This window comes from Chionomys nivalis, chromosome 1 (genome assembly GCF_950005125.1).
Source record: "Chionomys nivalis chromosome 1, mChiNiv1.1, whole genome shotgun sequence".
NCBI lineage: Eukaryota > Metazoa > Chordata > Mammalia > Rodentia > Cricetidae > Chionomys > Chionomys nivalis.
In genome coordinates this window covers 24,271,012-24,286,951 of record NC_080086.1, presented here as the reverse complement: position 1 = coordinate 24,286,951, position 15,940 = coordinate 24,271,012, and the positions used below count along the sequence as shown (strand labels likewise).

At 40.7% G+C, this 15,940-nt stretch overlaps 1 protein-coding gene across 2 annotated transcripts in view; it reads left to right on the top strand.

The window, feature by feature from the left end:
• Nucleotides 1-15,940, top strand: part of C1H12orf4 (chromosome 1 C12orf4 homolog) — a 41,310-nt gene that overhangs the window by 11,752 nt on the left and 13,618 nt on the right. For both annotated transcript variants that reach the window (XM_057786245.1, XM_057786253.1), the window contains exons 5-10: nt 3,881-3,980; nt 4,074-4,195; nt 8,326-8,432; nt 8,765-8,962; nt 10,258-10,386; nt 13,327-13,401. In XM_057786245.1, the coding sequence (XP_057642228.1) occupies nt 3,881-3,980; nt 4,074-4,195; nt 8,326-8,432; nt 8,765-8,962; nt 10,258-10,386; nt 13,327-13,401 (731 nt within the window). The remainder of the gene's footprint in view (nt 1-3,880; nt 3,981-4,073; nt 4,196-8,325; nt 8,433-8,764; nt 8,963-10,257; nt 10,387-13,326; nt 13,402-15,940) is intronic.

The following is a 15,940-nucleotide window of genomic DNA, read 5'->3' as shown; positions in this document are numbered from 1 at the left end:
CGTCTTCAGCCTACAGGCCCATAGTATCCAGAGACATTTCCATGAAGCAGGAAATTTCAAAGGCAGTTCAGTCACTATCTGCTGTGTCCTGCAGAATTTCTCGCAGATTCTTTTATGAATCAGGAACCCCGAAAGATCATCTCACCTTTTGGCAAGTTCAGCAGTCCTCTCTCTGAGGGTTCTCTGTGTCCAGTTTATGCAATAGTCCAGGCAAGAGCAGTTTCTTGCCCAAATGGCTATCAAACTCCATAAGATGCCTCTTCGATGTCCATCTTCCTCTTGAAGTAGCTTGGTGCTGCCAGGAGCAGATGTGTCTCATTGCCATGAAAAACCCTAAGTTATTAAAACATTTAAAATGCCATATTCTATAATCTTTGAAAGATATGAAGAATGCCTATCTAAAATATATCTATGCATATCTAGAAAATCTTAACTAACATGACTACAAACTTGACTATTATAGATGATTATTAACAACCTATATACATTGCATTTTTACATGAACTACACAATCACAATACCCTAATCAATATCAGAAATATATATACATATATATATATACACATAACAAAATTGCCTTAAATTTATATCAACAAAGCAAAACTTATACCAATGTAAATTATCCATATCTATATCATATCCCCCTTTAAATGTAAAAGAACATTTATAAACAATATTTGGGAATATGGGCACAGTTATTTCTCTCCAAACTGCTTCCTGTTTAATGGGGGCGCTGTTATTGAGGTCTTTTATGGGATAACCTGTCTGCTAGGTTCATCTCAGTCAGCAGTTGAGCAAAGTAATTTTTTGAGGGTGTTCACAGCAACCTTTCGGGAGGGCGTGGTCTATCATACCATATTGTGATAGAAGTAATACACAGGTCTCATCCTCTGTGAAAACAAAAGAAACTCCTTTCCAAAGCATCATGTCCTTAGATCCAAATTTTAAAGTCAAGGTATTTTCAAAATATCTATGTTGGGTTAGTTCAGCAGCATTTATAAACAAATATCTGTTAGCAGCTGTTGCTCCTTCCTCAGCATTCAAACAATTCAAAGAGAGCATAATAGCATAAAGTATCAAGATTCTCTGTGTATTTTCCATCTTTGTGCAGCTTTGTTTTAACCTCGATTTCGTTTATTTTTACTTTTAACTTTTTGCATTTTGAGACAGGTTCTCTGTATATCTTTGACCTGGAATAACACTGTAGACCAGGCTGTCCTTGAACTCTCAGAGATCCTTCTATCTCTGCCTCCCAGGCATTGAGATTAAAGGCGTGTGCTACCACACCTTGAAGTCACAGAGGTAAATCTCCCTCTGCCTCCAAAGTGTTGGGATTAAAGGTGTGTACCACTACACCCAACTACTCTCTTTCTTCCTTTTTTTTTACTTTTAAGAACTTTAACTTTTAGCCTGCATATATTTTTAACATACTGTAAATCATTTAAAGGTTTTCTTTGTCTTTGAATCTCTCTTTACTGTATATCTCTCTTTCTGACCACACGAGCCTTTAAATTACTGAGCAATATGGGTAGGATTAAAGCCGTGACTTTGCCAGCTAGATCCAGACCATTCCTTAGCTTTCCAGCCTCATGGCAGAGGTACTGCTGTAGCCATTTTTATTGCCACAACTCTGTGGCGTTTCAAGGTCCCTCCAGCAAGCAAGCTTCAGCAGCATGTGCTTGCAAACCACATGAACCGCCTGCATGAAAGAGTCAGAGTTTGCCCTGGCAGGACAGCCCAGAAAGCCAGCATTTTAAAACAGCACAACTTTTTTCCTGCTACGGCTGAAAACAAACAAGCATGCAGTCAGCTTTTATCAATACCATTTAAGTGTTTCGTGGCAGGACCTCTTAATTAGCTGCAGGGTTTTGCAGCTAAAGCTGAATCAGGAAGCCTCTCTTAGCTGAGAGTGCTTGCTTGCCTCTAGCAAGCAGAGCAGACCCGAGAAATTGCTGCTACCAAGAAAACATGCTTTACTCTATTCTTTCCCAAGCTTTCTCAGGCTTTCTGTAGATACAGTTATCCACGTGGGCGCCATTCTGTTGTGGGAGCTGTGGGCTGCGTTCCTGCCACCCAGCTCCCGGCCGCCTGGCTAGCTTATGTCCCGAAATAACAACACACAAACTGTATTCTTCTACACACTGCCTGGCCCATTATATCTAGCCTCTTCTAGGCTAATTCTCATGTATTAATTTAGCCCATTTCTAATAATCTGCGTAGCACCACTAGGTGAGCTTACCAGGAAAGATTCAGCATGTCTGATCTGGCGGCTGGCTGCATTGCATCTGGCTCTGAGAGGAGCTGCCCTGCATCTGAGTTCACTTCCTCTTCCTCCCAGCATTCTGTTCTGTTTACTCTGCCTATCTAAATTCTGCCCTATCAGATGGGCCAAGGCAGTTTCTTTATTGACCAATGAAATCCCACATCAAATAATAAACTCAATTTTAAGAACAATTTACTTAACTAGAATGACAGTAAAACTTAGTTTGTGTTCTACTCTATTTATTATATGTTTAAATTTTCTGTATTAACTGTGTATGTATGTGTGTTGGTACATACATGTTCATATGGATGTGTTCATGTGTGTAGGTAGGTGCAATGCATGTGTGTGTGGAGGGGTATCTGTAAAGGCCAGAGGTCACTATTGGTCACGATTTTTTTTAAAGATTTATTTATTTATTTATTTATTTATTTATTTATTATGTATACAGCATTCTGCCTCGATGTATGCCCGCACGCCAGAAGAGGGCGCCAGATCTTATTACAGATGATTATGAGCTACCATGTGGGTGCTGGGAATTGAACTCAGGACCTCTGGAAGAGCAGCCAGTGCTCTTAACCTCTGGGCCATCTCTCCAGCCCCCTATTGATCACTATTGAGTGTCTTCCTCTGTCTTTGTTCTCCACACTTTTTGAGACAGGGTCTCATCGAACCTGAAGTTTATCTATTTGGCCAGACTGTCTTGCCAATGCACTTGCAGGGGTCTGACTGTCTGCCTCCCCAACACTAGGGTTGTACATGTATACCACCATTCCTAGCTTTTCTGTGAATACCGGGCATCCAGCTGAGCTAGCTGTCTCCCAACCCCTCAAAATAACTTTTAGAGCAAACTTTGCATGTGTTTGTGTTAAAAGATAAGTTTTAGTTTGAGATATTATATAGTCAGAACAGATAATAAACTGTGAAAGTACAGCTCAGTACAGTACAGCCGACCCCTATAACCACCACCCAACCAAGAAATAGGATGTTTCCAGCAGTAAAGAAGCCTCCCTCGTGTCTTCCTAGTCACGCTTACTTTCCCCTGTAAATAACTGCTGTCTGTACTTCCAACACCATTGATTAACTTCTTCCGTAGAGAAGCCATTCTGTACATTGTTTCTTTGGGTAAATGAAGATAGTAGCAGTAGACTAAAAAAAGCCAAGTTGTATTGTACATTGCTCCATAAAAGTAATTGTGTGATTTAATTGACAGTTTCTGGGTAAGTGTAGACTAGCTTTTAGCATCGAGCTCAAGTCAGTTATCATACACTTACATGGGAAATCTGCTTAGGCTGCGGTTAGACAAGTGTTTCCTTTGAGGATCTCTGCAAATGAGGAAGGGTTGGGAGTATTAAACAGACACTGAGAGTGCTTCTGTTTATGCCCTGAGCTCAGACCATGATCTGGCTGCCTGTGTGGTGCAGGTGACACTTTAACAATACTCACCAGTATTCACATATTCATTTTCAACGACTCGGTATTTTCAAGATATGCAGTTTTAATTCTTGGATATAGTAGCTATTATAAAATAAAAATTATATTTTCATTTTATTCAGTGAACTAAAGGGCTGTATACCCTAAAAGTTGATGACTGTGTCTAATTGGTTAATTATGTTTTAGACAAGGTATTGAAATGGAAAAGGTGATGCAGGAATTGGGGAAATCACTCACAGATCAAGATGTAAATTCACTGGCTGCCCAGCATTTTGAATCCCAGCAAGTAAGTGAAATGAAGTATAATGGCTTTAGATATGTAATTATGTCTTCTTTCCCTTGTGAAAAAAATTGACCAGTTGGCATGTTCTCTATTTAGGACTTAGAGAATAAATGGTCAAATGAACTGAAACAATCAACAGCTATCCAGAAGCAAGAGTATCAGGAATGGGTGATAAAACTTCATCAGGACTTGAAGAACCCCAACAACAGCTCCCTCAGGTATTGACCCTCAGTTGTTCTTACTCATGTTTATGGTCATCACTATCCATATTTATTCTAAAATTGCATGCAGTTGGTTCTGTATGTTTGACATGAAAATTCAAGATTTTATACTTTTTATTTTTTTGAGACAGAGTCTCATGTAGTTTTGCTAACCTCAAACTTGGCATTTAGCCTAGGTTGGCCTTGAATTCGGAGAAATTCAGCCTTGGCATCCCAAGTGGTAGACTTACAGGCAATTTCTTTCATTTCATTAAATGTTATTTCACTTGCTATGACTGGATGAATGCCAGACACTCACTAAGTAGGAAGAGAAAAAAATCAAGTACAGTAGACCTATTTCCAGAACATGCTCACACATGCTGTAAGCACTGGTGTACAGCCCTGGACTGGCTTTGGATACAGGCTAAGGGCTGTCTTTATGTAATGTCAGTTTCCCAATAGTCTTGCCTCAAGGGTAAAAATAAGTCTGCTCCTTTCTCCCTCCCTCCCTCCCTCCCTCCCTCCCTCCCTCCCTCCCTCCCTCCATCCCTCCATCCCTCCATCCCTCCATCCCTCCATCCCTCCCTTCTTCCCTTCCTTCCCTTTGTTCCTATTTGTTTGTTTTGTATACCCACACAGCTCCTTGCCAAGTGCTCTTGATTCTGGCACACATGAAGTGTTCAGTAAGTATTGGGATGAATGGATGCACTAAGGCAGGCTGGAAAGTAGCACAGTTGATAAAGTGAAGATCTCAGTTTGTCCCCCCAGCTCCATGCCTGTGCACAGCTTTGCCTGCATACACACTGTAGTGATGAAACAGTGGGCTGCGTTCCTGCCGCCCGGCTCCCAGCCACCTAGCTAGCTTATGCCCCGAAATAACAACACACAAATTGTATTCTTTTAAACACTGCCTGGCCCATTAGTTCTAGCCTCTTACTGGGTAATTCTCACATCTTGCTTTAACCCATATTTAGTAATCTGTGTAGCACCACAAGGTGGTGGCTTACCGGGAAAGATTCATGATGTCTGACCCGGCAGCTGGCTCCATGGCATCTGCCTCATTACCTTCTTCCTCCCAGCATTCTATTCTGTCTTCCCCACCTACCTATGTTCTGACCTATCAGGCCAAGCAGTTTTCTTTATTAATTAACCAATGAAAGCAACAGATAGATAAAAACCCTCCTACATCAACACACCACACACACACAAGAATAAGTTGGTACCATCTTCCAATGACAGCTTCATTACCTCTTTCCTGCATATGATGGTCTTCCATTTGCTTCACTGTGTTTCCAAACTGCTCCTGTCTTCTAGGGACAGCCTAGCTACATTACTTCCTGGCCAGCATTTTGAGAGCAGTGGGGTTCAGGGGTCAGAGCATGCCATGTCCTGGGCTTTCCGTGTATGAATGTATGCACAGATCCAAATGTAGAGCGTATTGCAGGCAGTGGGTTTAAGGGAACTGAAAAGTTCCTTGCTACGAAAGCCACCTATCCCTTTGCTGCTGTGCTTTCAGGCTCCATGTGTAGGTCAAGTCACTCTAAATCCTGGCCTTTAGTTGCTTTTTAAGTCGTTATACCTTGGGCAAAATACTTTTACTATTACTATCTTTGGTAGGTGTTTCCTCAAGCAACAGAAATTCTGTTTTCAGCTCATGGAAAACTAGGTTTGTTGAGGGATAAATGACATGAAGTAAAGTCTGCCTATTTTAATGGAGCACAGATTAAGGAATTGAGACTGTCATAGACTGTCATTGCAGTCAGGCTATGACATCTTCCACTTTGCCTTCATACTCAGCACTATCCCCTCTTGTCATCCCCTGTCAACCGTCTGTGCTGCAGCTCACCAGCTCTTCCGGTGGGCATTGCCATGAGCTCTCATTCCAAGTTCATGTTCCCCGATGGCTAATATGATGAACAGTGTTTCGTGTGATAACTTTGTATTCATGACTCTCCTTTATGTTTTCTTACTGTCGAGCTGTGAAAGTTATGTTTGTACTCTGGATGCATGTTTAACATCAGATGTTTGTTTTGTGGATACGTGGCTGTGCTCTGTGACTTATCTTTTCATTTTAGTACTATTGTCTTTAAAAGACAACAATAATAAAAAGTCTTTAAAAGACAAAGCAGACTATCATTCAGGTAGACCAGCCTGGCTTGAGCTAGCTTGACCTTCCTTCTTGTGCCATCTCTGTGCTTCAGTTATAGGTATGTACTGCCATAGCCAGCTCTTCTTCCTCCTGCTTCATATTGTAGAGTGGCTGTGCACGCCTTTAATCCCAGCACTCAAAGCAGAGACAGATGGGTCTCTGAGTTTTGAGGCCTGGTCTACACAGTGAGTTGCTATGTCAAGAATTAGCTCAATACAGGAATAACCAGGCCAGCTTAAAGATAACGATTATATTTTTAATGGTTATAAGGGGAAACTCACACCACAAGAATGGGAAGTCCAACTTCCTCTGTGTCTGGCGGGAATCACCCAGAGAGAAAGCGTGCACACCTGGTCCTTTCCAGTTTTTCTTCCTGGGCTCCAGGTAGCCACGCCTTACCTAGGTGTGATTGGTTAACAGAGCTTCCCCATCATTGCTACCCAATAAAGACCCTGTCTTGAATGGAGGATATTTAGCTAAGTAGTAATTGTGTGCAGGAGTTAACAGGCAATCACGACCAAGGCTGTTCATATCTTGTCAGCAGGGCAGCAGACCTTTGAATTTTGTCATCTAGACTCAGTGCCCAGCTGGCTTCATCTTCTGTGGTTGAATTGGATGCTGTTTGTGCTTGGGCTGTAACTCAGTCTTGGAGGGTGTTTTCCTCTGCGCACTGCTGCACCATCAGCACCCAGCAGTCTTTGCACACCTGTGCCGTGGAGCAGGTCCTTCCATGCTATTGCTCTTCTCTCAGCAATGGAATCTTGTTTCTTGTCACCTGGTACTAGGCTTACTGTGGGTCAAGTCATCTATTATGGACCTACATCCCCGCCCTTGTCTCTCTGTTGTCTGCCCAACACCAGCCTTGTGTCCGGCTCTCAGATGTCAGTCATTCAGAGAGGCTTCTCTTTTTGCCAGTCCCCGTGTTTCCTTGGACACATTTAGTGAAGACTAATGAAAGGAGCTCAGGTGTACGAGTTTGTGGCTCCTAACTGTTCTAAAGTGACCCTGCATGTGACCTTTCAGAACTCTGATGTCATTGTCAGACTGATTTCTGTTGATTTCCTTATATGACAGCACCCTTTGTCAAATGCGCATTGATGCAAACAGGCTGTCCTTATCCTCGGAGGACCATGCCACACTTTGCCATTCAGTGTCCTTCATTGCCTTGTGCCATGGACTTGACCTGAGTAGTTATTATATGCTCATAGCTCCTCTTGGGAAACTTTTCCAGTAGTGAGCAGAGCAAAGAGGGAGCTTGTCTCGTGAGAGGAGAGGGCTGACGGAAATGCAGCCACAGGACACGTCAACATGAACCTCACAGTTTCTATTACTTATATGTCCTTTAATTTTAAAGACTAAAACATGATTTATGATTGCTGTACTCTTACAATCATCATCACTGTGTGTGTATAAGGTGTAAGTGAGCAAGCATCTGGAAACTAAAGGGCAACTTTCAGAAGCTGGCTTTCTCCTCTCAGTGAGTCTGGATATAGAACTTAATGTCATCAGACTTGTGAAGCAAGGCCTCTTACCTGCTGAGCCATCTCTACAGCCCAGTTTTTTAATTTTTAATCTTCATCACTGCCACCTCATCTATTTTATTATTTTTTTTAGAATCAGCCTTGGCATGAGAACTAGTATGTATTTTTAAATATGTTCAATATGACTTTTAAATACTAGTTCATCAGTTGATCCCTGAGCCATTTTTAAGCCGCTAGGAAATATTAAGTGGTGATGTGTTAGCTGATATTGTAATGACTGAAGAGAGTAATCTGCATTGCTTACTGTGAGGAAATGCAAGGACAAGTGGAGCTTTTAGAACCTGTTGCTGCTTATGGTCTTACTTGTCACCATGGATTAAGGATGAGTTTAGGAATAAATTAAGCTCTGCTGCCAGCTGTTCAGTTCTCTCTCATTTCATGGTGAACTTATTTTCCTCTAAGAAAAACATTCTTATGAATATGCAATTATACAATCACAATAATTGTATTAATTTCAGTGAAGAAATTAAAGTTCAGCCAAGCCAGTTCAGAGAATCTACAGATGCCATTGGAAGGATTTACGAGGAGCAGAGGAAGCTGGAAGAAAGCTTCACCATTCACTTGGGTATGGAAGCTCTTTTACTAGCTATAAGGAACTTCTGAACTTTACCTCAGGAGTACAAATTCCTGCATGTGAGCAGAATATACCCATTATTTCTAATCTCAAGTTATGTCCCTCTCCACAAAAGCCTAGAGTTTGTGTGCTATGTCTTTTGTGTTTTAGCTTCTATATTTGCAGATAAATTATGACAGCTATTAAGATGGGAAGTTAAAGGGCCCATTTTTAGTTATTATTTGGAACATGGATTTGTCTAGAGTCCTTCCACAGAAGTTTGCATCTGTTACAGGATTTTTGTAGCACTTCAGGATCTCTCTGTGACTGTTGTTCATCCCTAGGAGCCCAACTGAAGACCATGCACAATCTGCGATTGCTGAGAGCAGATATGCTTGACTTCTGCAAGCATAAAAGAACTCATGGAAGTGGTGTGAAACTCCATCGGCTCCAGACAGCCCTGTCTCTTTATTCCACTTCTCTCTGTGGCCTAGTCTTACTAGTAGATAATCGAATTAATTCATATAGTGGCATCAAAAGAGGTAAGTCGATGTTGAAATACTTATCCCATTCAGTTTCTCTTTGGAATGACATTTTTGTAGAGGACACTCACACTGTAACCCATGCTGATATTGAGCTCAAAGAAGTCTTCCTGCCTCTGCTTTCTAAGTGCTGGGATAGCAGATATGATCTACTGTACCCGGTTTTCAAATAATCTTTGTGAAGGCATTTTTGGCAGTTTTAAATGGCTGTGGTGTTTAAGTCTATTGAGTCTCACACATACCCCATCCTGGCCATTTCAGATGAAGTGAACAGCAAACAAAATATGCAGCCCTGACATTGTATACGGGAGTTTCTCTCCTACCTGTTCCCGCAGCCATTCTGTCCCAAATAAACACACAAAAGCTTATGTTAATTATAAACGGTTTGGCCTATTACTCAGGCTTATTATTAACTAACTCTTACAACTTAAATTAACCCATAATTCTTATTTATGTTTAGCCACGTGGCTTGATTCCTTTTCCCAGTAATCATACTCATGTTGCTTCCTCTCCATCTGGCTGGTAATTGCATGTCCGCCTTTCCTCTTCCCAGCATTCTCCTGTTGTGGTCTTTCTACCTATGCTTCCTCACTGGCTCCTGGCCAGTCACCATTTTACTAAACCAATACAAGTAACAAATCTTTAGAGAGTACAAGAGCATTACCCCACAGCATTACTACTTCAACATTCATAAACAGTTCAGGGATATTTAGACTTTCTAAAATACCGTGTATGGGGTGCCTATAGAAGAAGATTCCTCTTTCAGCCTGAAGTCAAAATAATAATCCAGCTATAAATGCACTTTTCATTTTAGAAGCAAGTCCTGCTGAGCAATCTTAGTTTACCCAGTGTCTCCTGATCCTTCCAACTTAAACAGAACCACACTTGTTATCATTTACAGTGGTTAAGGATAGATTTTTTTTTTTTTAAAGATTTTATTTATTTATTATGTATACAACATTCTGCCTCCATGGATGCCTGCAGGCCAGAGGGCGCCAGATCTCATTACAGATGGTTGTGAGCCACCATGTGGTTGCTGGAAATTGAACTCAGGTCCTCTGGAAGAACAGTCACTGCTCTTAACCACTGAGCCATCTCTCCAGCCCTTAAGGATAGATTTTAATCAAAGTGTCTGTTATTTACTGATTATTTATTCCTATAAGTAAAGTGTTGACGAAAGTCATTGTACTCTAGCTTACTGTGCGATTATTACAAAACAACTCATATTTACAACCTTTACTCTCTCAGATCTCTTTTTCTATACATAATTGATAAATATTTGATGAATCCCTTAGATTTTGCCACAGTTTGCCAAGAATGCACAGACTTCCACTTCCCACGGATTGAAGAGCAACTGGAGGTTGTCCAGCAGGTGGCGCTGTACGCGAGAACACAGCGCAGGAGCAAGTGCAAAGAGGCCCGGGGTCAGTAAGGCTTGCTCTAGCACCAGGACCACACTGCTGGCCCAGAGACGACCACAGAAGTTCGTAGTGGTGGGACTTGGGAGAGAAAATTTAAGAACAAAATTTAACATCTTTTTTTTTTTCTGGTTGATTTTCTTTCAGGGTCCTTAGTGAAAACCATTTTAAAATTTCATTGCCAGAGTTAAAATAAGAGCTTTCAAAAAGTTGTTCTTCTGATCCAAGCATTCTCAAATGTACAGAATCATTACTACAAAGGGCACTGAATCAAAGTTAAAGTAGAACAAAACAAACTTCTTTGTTCTTATTTTCTTGCCATGCTAGGGATCATTGCACATATGCCGTTCCGCTGGGTATTCCCTAACCCTGGTCCCTCTTTGAATTTTTGACTTCAGAGTCATTTTGGTTCGAAAAGAAAAAGAAGAAAACTGGTGTCTTTGAATGAGTTTCCCCCCTATATTTATGCACAATACAATATCCTTTCAAATTACTTAGGAATCTTATTGGAAATGTTTTTAAATTTATTGAAGTATACTTTACAATCATCCTACTTCCTCCACCTCTGCCCCGACTTCTGAATTTCTAGAACCTTCCAAAATAGTGCCACCATTGAGAAGCCGGCATTTAAATCATGAGCCAGTGAGGGATATTTTGTCTTCAAGTCATAGCAACACTAGTTACCTCAAACTAAGCAACATGCCTATCACCTGATAAGCTGCTGCTGGTTCCCTGTGGTGGGAACACGTGGGTGTCTTGGTAAGTTCTTCACATATGTGGTTCATAGTCGTATCACAACTTTATGCATCAGCTTTCCGAAACTTACTCAACTTGTGGAACAAACTTCATTTCCCTTGACCAGTATCTCTCCCATTCTTCCTTTCCTTGTTTCGTGTTAGCTGTTTCTCTGTTCTGTTAGCTCAGCTCTTCTAGACTGTCTTAAGTGAGACTCCTCCTCCTGGACCGTGCTCCAAGAACACCAAGAGATGCTGTGAATCATGGGCAGTACTTGCACACTGTACGTTTCCGCCTGTCTCCCAAGGGAAGCGCTCCAGTGACTCCTCTTTGCCACATCTGAGTTGTCCCTTTTCTGGTCTCAAACTTTTAGGCTACTTGTGACATGATATACAAGTACTTGTTTATTCTATTTCATTCATTTTTTCTACTGTGGTTGTTACATTCATTATATTTCTACAGTCCATGATAAAAGCCGAAGATTGTCTTATGAATATTATATATACATGTGTATATATATTTAAATAAAATGAATATTATATATACATGTGTGTACATATATATATTTAAATAAAAGTCGCCTCTTTGTGTTACCATGAAAGACATTACTCATTAAAACATGGACAGGAGAGTGGACTGTGAACTGTTCTCTCTGTTTCTTTTTAATTTCCTTTTTTGAGATTGTATTTTAATTAAGTCCCCCCCCCCCCCCGCCAAATGCTCTCATATATCCCTCCATGCTTTCTTTCAAATTCAAGGTCTTTTTCCATGAGTTGTTATTGCATTCGTATATGTATTTGTATACATATATATCCCCAAATATAACCTGTTGAGGACATATAATGTTACTTGTATGTAGGATTTCAGGGCTAACTTTTAGCATTGGACAAACAATTGGTGTGTTGGTTTGGGGTCTTGTTTTTTGAAAGGGAGTATTTGTTCATTCTTGGACGGTCAGAATTAGAGCGTTTGTTCCTTGCAGTCTTTGCTGTGACCCACTGCTTATCGGAAGCATGCCCATTGCCAGACTCTGCTCTCTTACACGAAATATTCGTTCAGACAGTTCAGAGTCTTCTATGTACTCTGCTCACACATTCTCTACTAGTTCTTAAAAGTGTGTATGTGTTTATAAGACACAGTGGTGTAAGTCACTTTGTTAGCATAGTACTAGGTGACTCTATTAAGTTAGGTGTGTTCAGATAATGTTTTAGAGTTGATGTTTTGGTTATTTGAAGGTCTTACTGTTTTCTAATATGGAATACCATTTCAAAAATAGATTATAAAATAGTTTTAAATTCAGTCTGAATAAGTAGATAGCCTCTAAAAGACAACTACATTGAAAGACAGTACTCTTTTTGTATTTGTATTTGTAAGAGAATTCTTATAAAACCCAGGAATATCTTTTGTTAAAACATGTAAATAATGTGTTCAGTCTTAATAATGGATGCTCAGTCAAAATCTTTCTCAACCAACATTTATCCTTCTAAGAAAAATATCATGCCTCAAAAAAAAAAAAAACTATTGACTGTCTGAAAAAGTTCTGCTTGAAACAGTATCACACATCTGCTTGAGATCAGCTGTATATAATATCAGATGAGTGTGCTGGATATAAAATGATTCTTGATGTTGCTAGCTGTCTATCTGGTCCAGAGCAGGTTATATCAGCAACAGTGAGTCAGAATCTAAAAATAAAGGTGGCCACACCATAGCTATCTAATGAAGGTATTTTATGTGCAGCTAACTTAGTGCCCTGAACTCTCACAAGGAAGCTAGGGTGTTGGCAAGTCTAATGTGGTTGAGACCATGTGGGGTCAAGGCTGGTCCCACCTCTTATCTGTGTCCCCCAGCTTATGTAACAAGTTACCAAAGCCTTTCTTCTCTTATATATGTAATGAGGAGATGTGCTCAGTTTCAGTGCACATGCTTAGCGTTTGCACGTCCCGAGCCTAACCGTGGGTAGGAAAAAAGGAAGTGAGGGGGAAGAGAGCAGAGGAGGGAAGGAAGGAGAGCACCATTCCCCACATCCATGTCTGCTCATAGAGCTTATGGATTCGTAGGTTGCGTGTGAAGCACGGAGCAGAATGTCTGGCACATAGAGGCACATAGCACACTTTTGCTATTGTGGTTATCCTGAAAGAGTAGGGCTAATATATTTTCATATGTGGCAATAACATATAACAATCCTTTGTGTTATATTTTCTTTATGAATAGATTCTGGAAATCAAAATGGAGGAAGCGATGATAAATCTAAGAATTCTGAGAGAAACTATTTAAATATTTTACCTGGTGAGTATTATTTTGTTTTAAATCATTGCTTTCTTATAGTCACACACATTAAAATGGTAGATTTGAAACATTTATTCTTACGGTGTGCATTTAAAAAATGTTTGGCCATATATCCCTTTGAAACAGCACTTGTATCTGTATAATACACTTTCACAGACGTTCTCCAATGTAAACCTCATTTTTATTTTTTATTTTTTTATTTATTTATTTTTTTTGGTTTTTTGAGACAGGGTTTCTCTGTGGTTTTTGGAGCCTGTCCTGGAACTAGCTCTTGTAGACCAGGCTGGTCTCGAACTCACAGAGATCCGCCTGCCTCTGCCTCCCAAGTGCTGGGATTAAAGGCATGCGCCACCAACGCCCGGCTAAACCTCATTTTTATACTAGAAATGACTTACTTCTAGATCCCCAAAATGTTACACTTAAGTTTCAAGATTTTATATTTCTAATGCATTGTTTCTTAGTTACTAAGGAATGAGCTGGGAGATGTTTTTAGCTCTAAAATATAAGTAGTAGCTCGCAGAGATGAACGTGGTTGATCTTGTAGTGAGGCCATTTCACGTAGAGTCTAGTTCGCATCTCCCCTCATGTCTTTCTGCCTATGTCTGTCTTTCCTTCCCTTATTGCTATTGGGCGTAATTAGCAGCTGGAGCTCAAGCTCTCCGTCTTCCTGCAGGTTCTTACAACCATTCACCTGCCAAGGTACCACGTGACCCTGTGTGAGCTTCTAAACACAGTGGTGGGTTTTACAGTCTTAAAAATAGCCCTTCCTTGATAGTTTCTGCCCTGTTTTAAGGCAGTTTCTCACATTTCCTTCCTCAGATCTTGAACATGCAGGCCATGTTGCTAATTTAAGAAAGTCATTCCCTTTTCTACATTCATCAGATTGTGGTCATCGGCCTCCGTTTCCTCCCACCTTCGCATCTCCTGCCCTTGTGGATAATAGTTAGAGTCACCACAAGCTGTTCCACCCCTTTGTGGGGCAGGAGACCGTTCATCCATTACTCTTCGTAGGCCCTGAGTCATCACACTGTGGCTTTCTAGGAGTGTGTTGGCTGGTACTGTTTTGGAAGTGCCTGTATCTTTATTGTTCTATTTCTTCCCTTCCTTAAAAAAAAAGCCTATGAGTTAGTATCGTCATTACCAATAAGCAAGGAGTGATACGCCTCACGTCTGAATTAGGAAAGGAGTTTTAAACCATCTACCACTGACAGCTTCTATATTTCCAGCATAGCCAAAATATTGACAGGAGATGAAGAATATCTCATCAAAACTTATTATTATCATGAAGAAAACCAGTTGTGTTCATATACTTTTTCAAAATTTAATTTTTAATTTAAAAATTTTTCATACAGTACGTCTTTACTCCTACTCCTTTCCCCTTAACCCAGGAACGGTTATTTCTCTGTTATGAACTAGGTCCTTAGCAGCTGATGTCATCTAATTTTCACAACAGGTTTGTCAAATAGCAGCTTGGTCTTATTTCCACATTTCCTGCACAAAGCACCAGGTGAATAGTTAAGTGGGTTTGCTGTCTCACCTGACCAGAGTGCTGGAGAGCAGCAGATCTCCCTCGCGTCCAACCTAGAACCCTTCCTACAGTATCTTAGTCATTTTTACCACTGCCAGCACCTGGACTGACCCCATTTTATTAACGGGTAAAATGAGACCAGAGGCAAGTCATTTGAGGTCAAACAAAGCAGTGCCAGGTTAGGGATTAGGAACACCTGACTGGCTCACTAAGCCATTCCCCCTACCCCGTGCTGGCCCACAGCCCAAACCCAGAGCTGGGAGTCCCTCCCGCTGCGCTAGCAGACACAGCACAGGACCCAGAAGATCTATGTGGTGACTCCTTGCTGACAAGCAGTCCCTGTCTCTCATAGCATCTCCAGATGGTTTCCTTTTTACTTTCTCTTTGACTAGCTCTTTTTATATCTCTATCCCTATCCTTTGTTCATGTTCTTTTTCTAGTTCATTTGTTTGTTTGTAAAGAAGAGATTTTGCCCTGGTCATATGAGAGGCATCTTGAGGTATCCCTTATATACATTAGTTACTAAAGATGTTAAAGTGCAAAACCATATTATGTACTTTATATTTTATTACATTTATTTAGATATGTGTGTGTCTATATTCATGTGTGTGCACATATAAAGATCAGAGGATGTAGTAATATTTTATTTTTAATATAACAGATAAAGTTTGCCTAAAGATCAGAGTGCAGAGCTAAGCCACTAATTAGCCACAGAGGCCAGGCAGTGGTGGAACACACCTTTAATCCCAGCACTCCCAGGGAGACAATACCAGGGAGTCAGAGGCAGATGGATCTCTAGAGTTCAAGGCTGCCCTGGGCTACATGAGAATGAATCTATCTAAAAGAGAAACGTATCTTACACAAAGGTGATCCCAGCTCTTAGAATTGCATGCCTTTAATCCCAGCACTAGGGAGGTGGAGACAGGAGTGATATGGCTGGGTGGAGAGAGGAATATAAGGCAGGAGAAGTCACAAGCCCAGAGCAGTCTGAGGATTCGTAGAGATAGATGG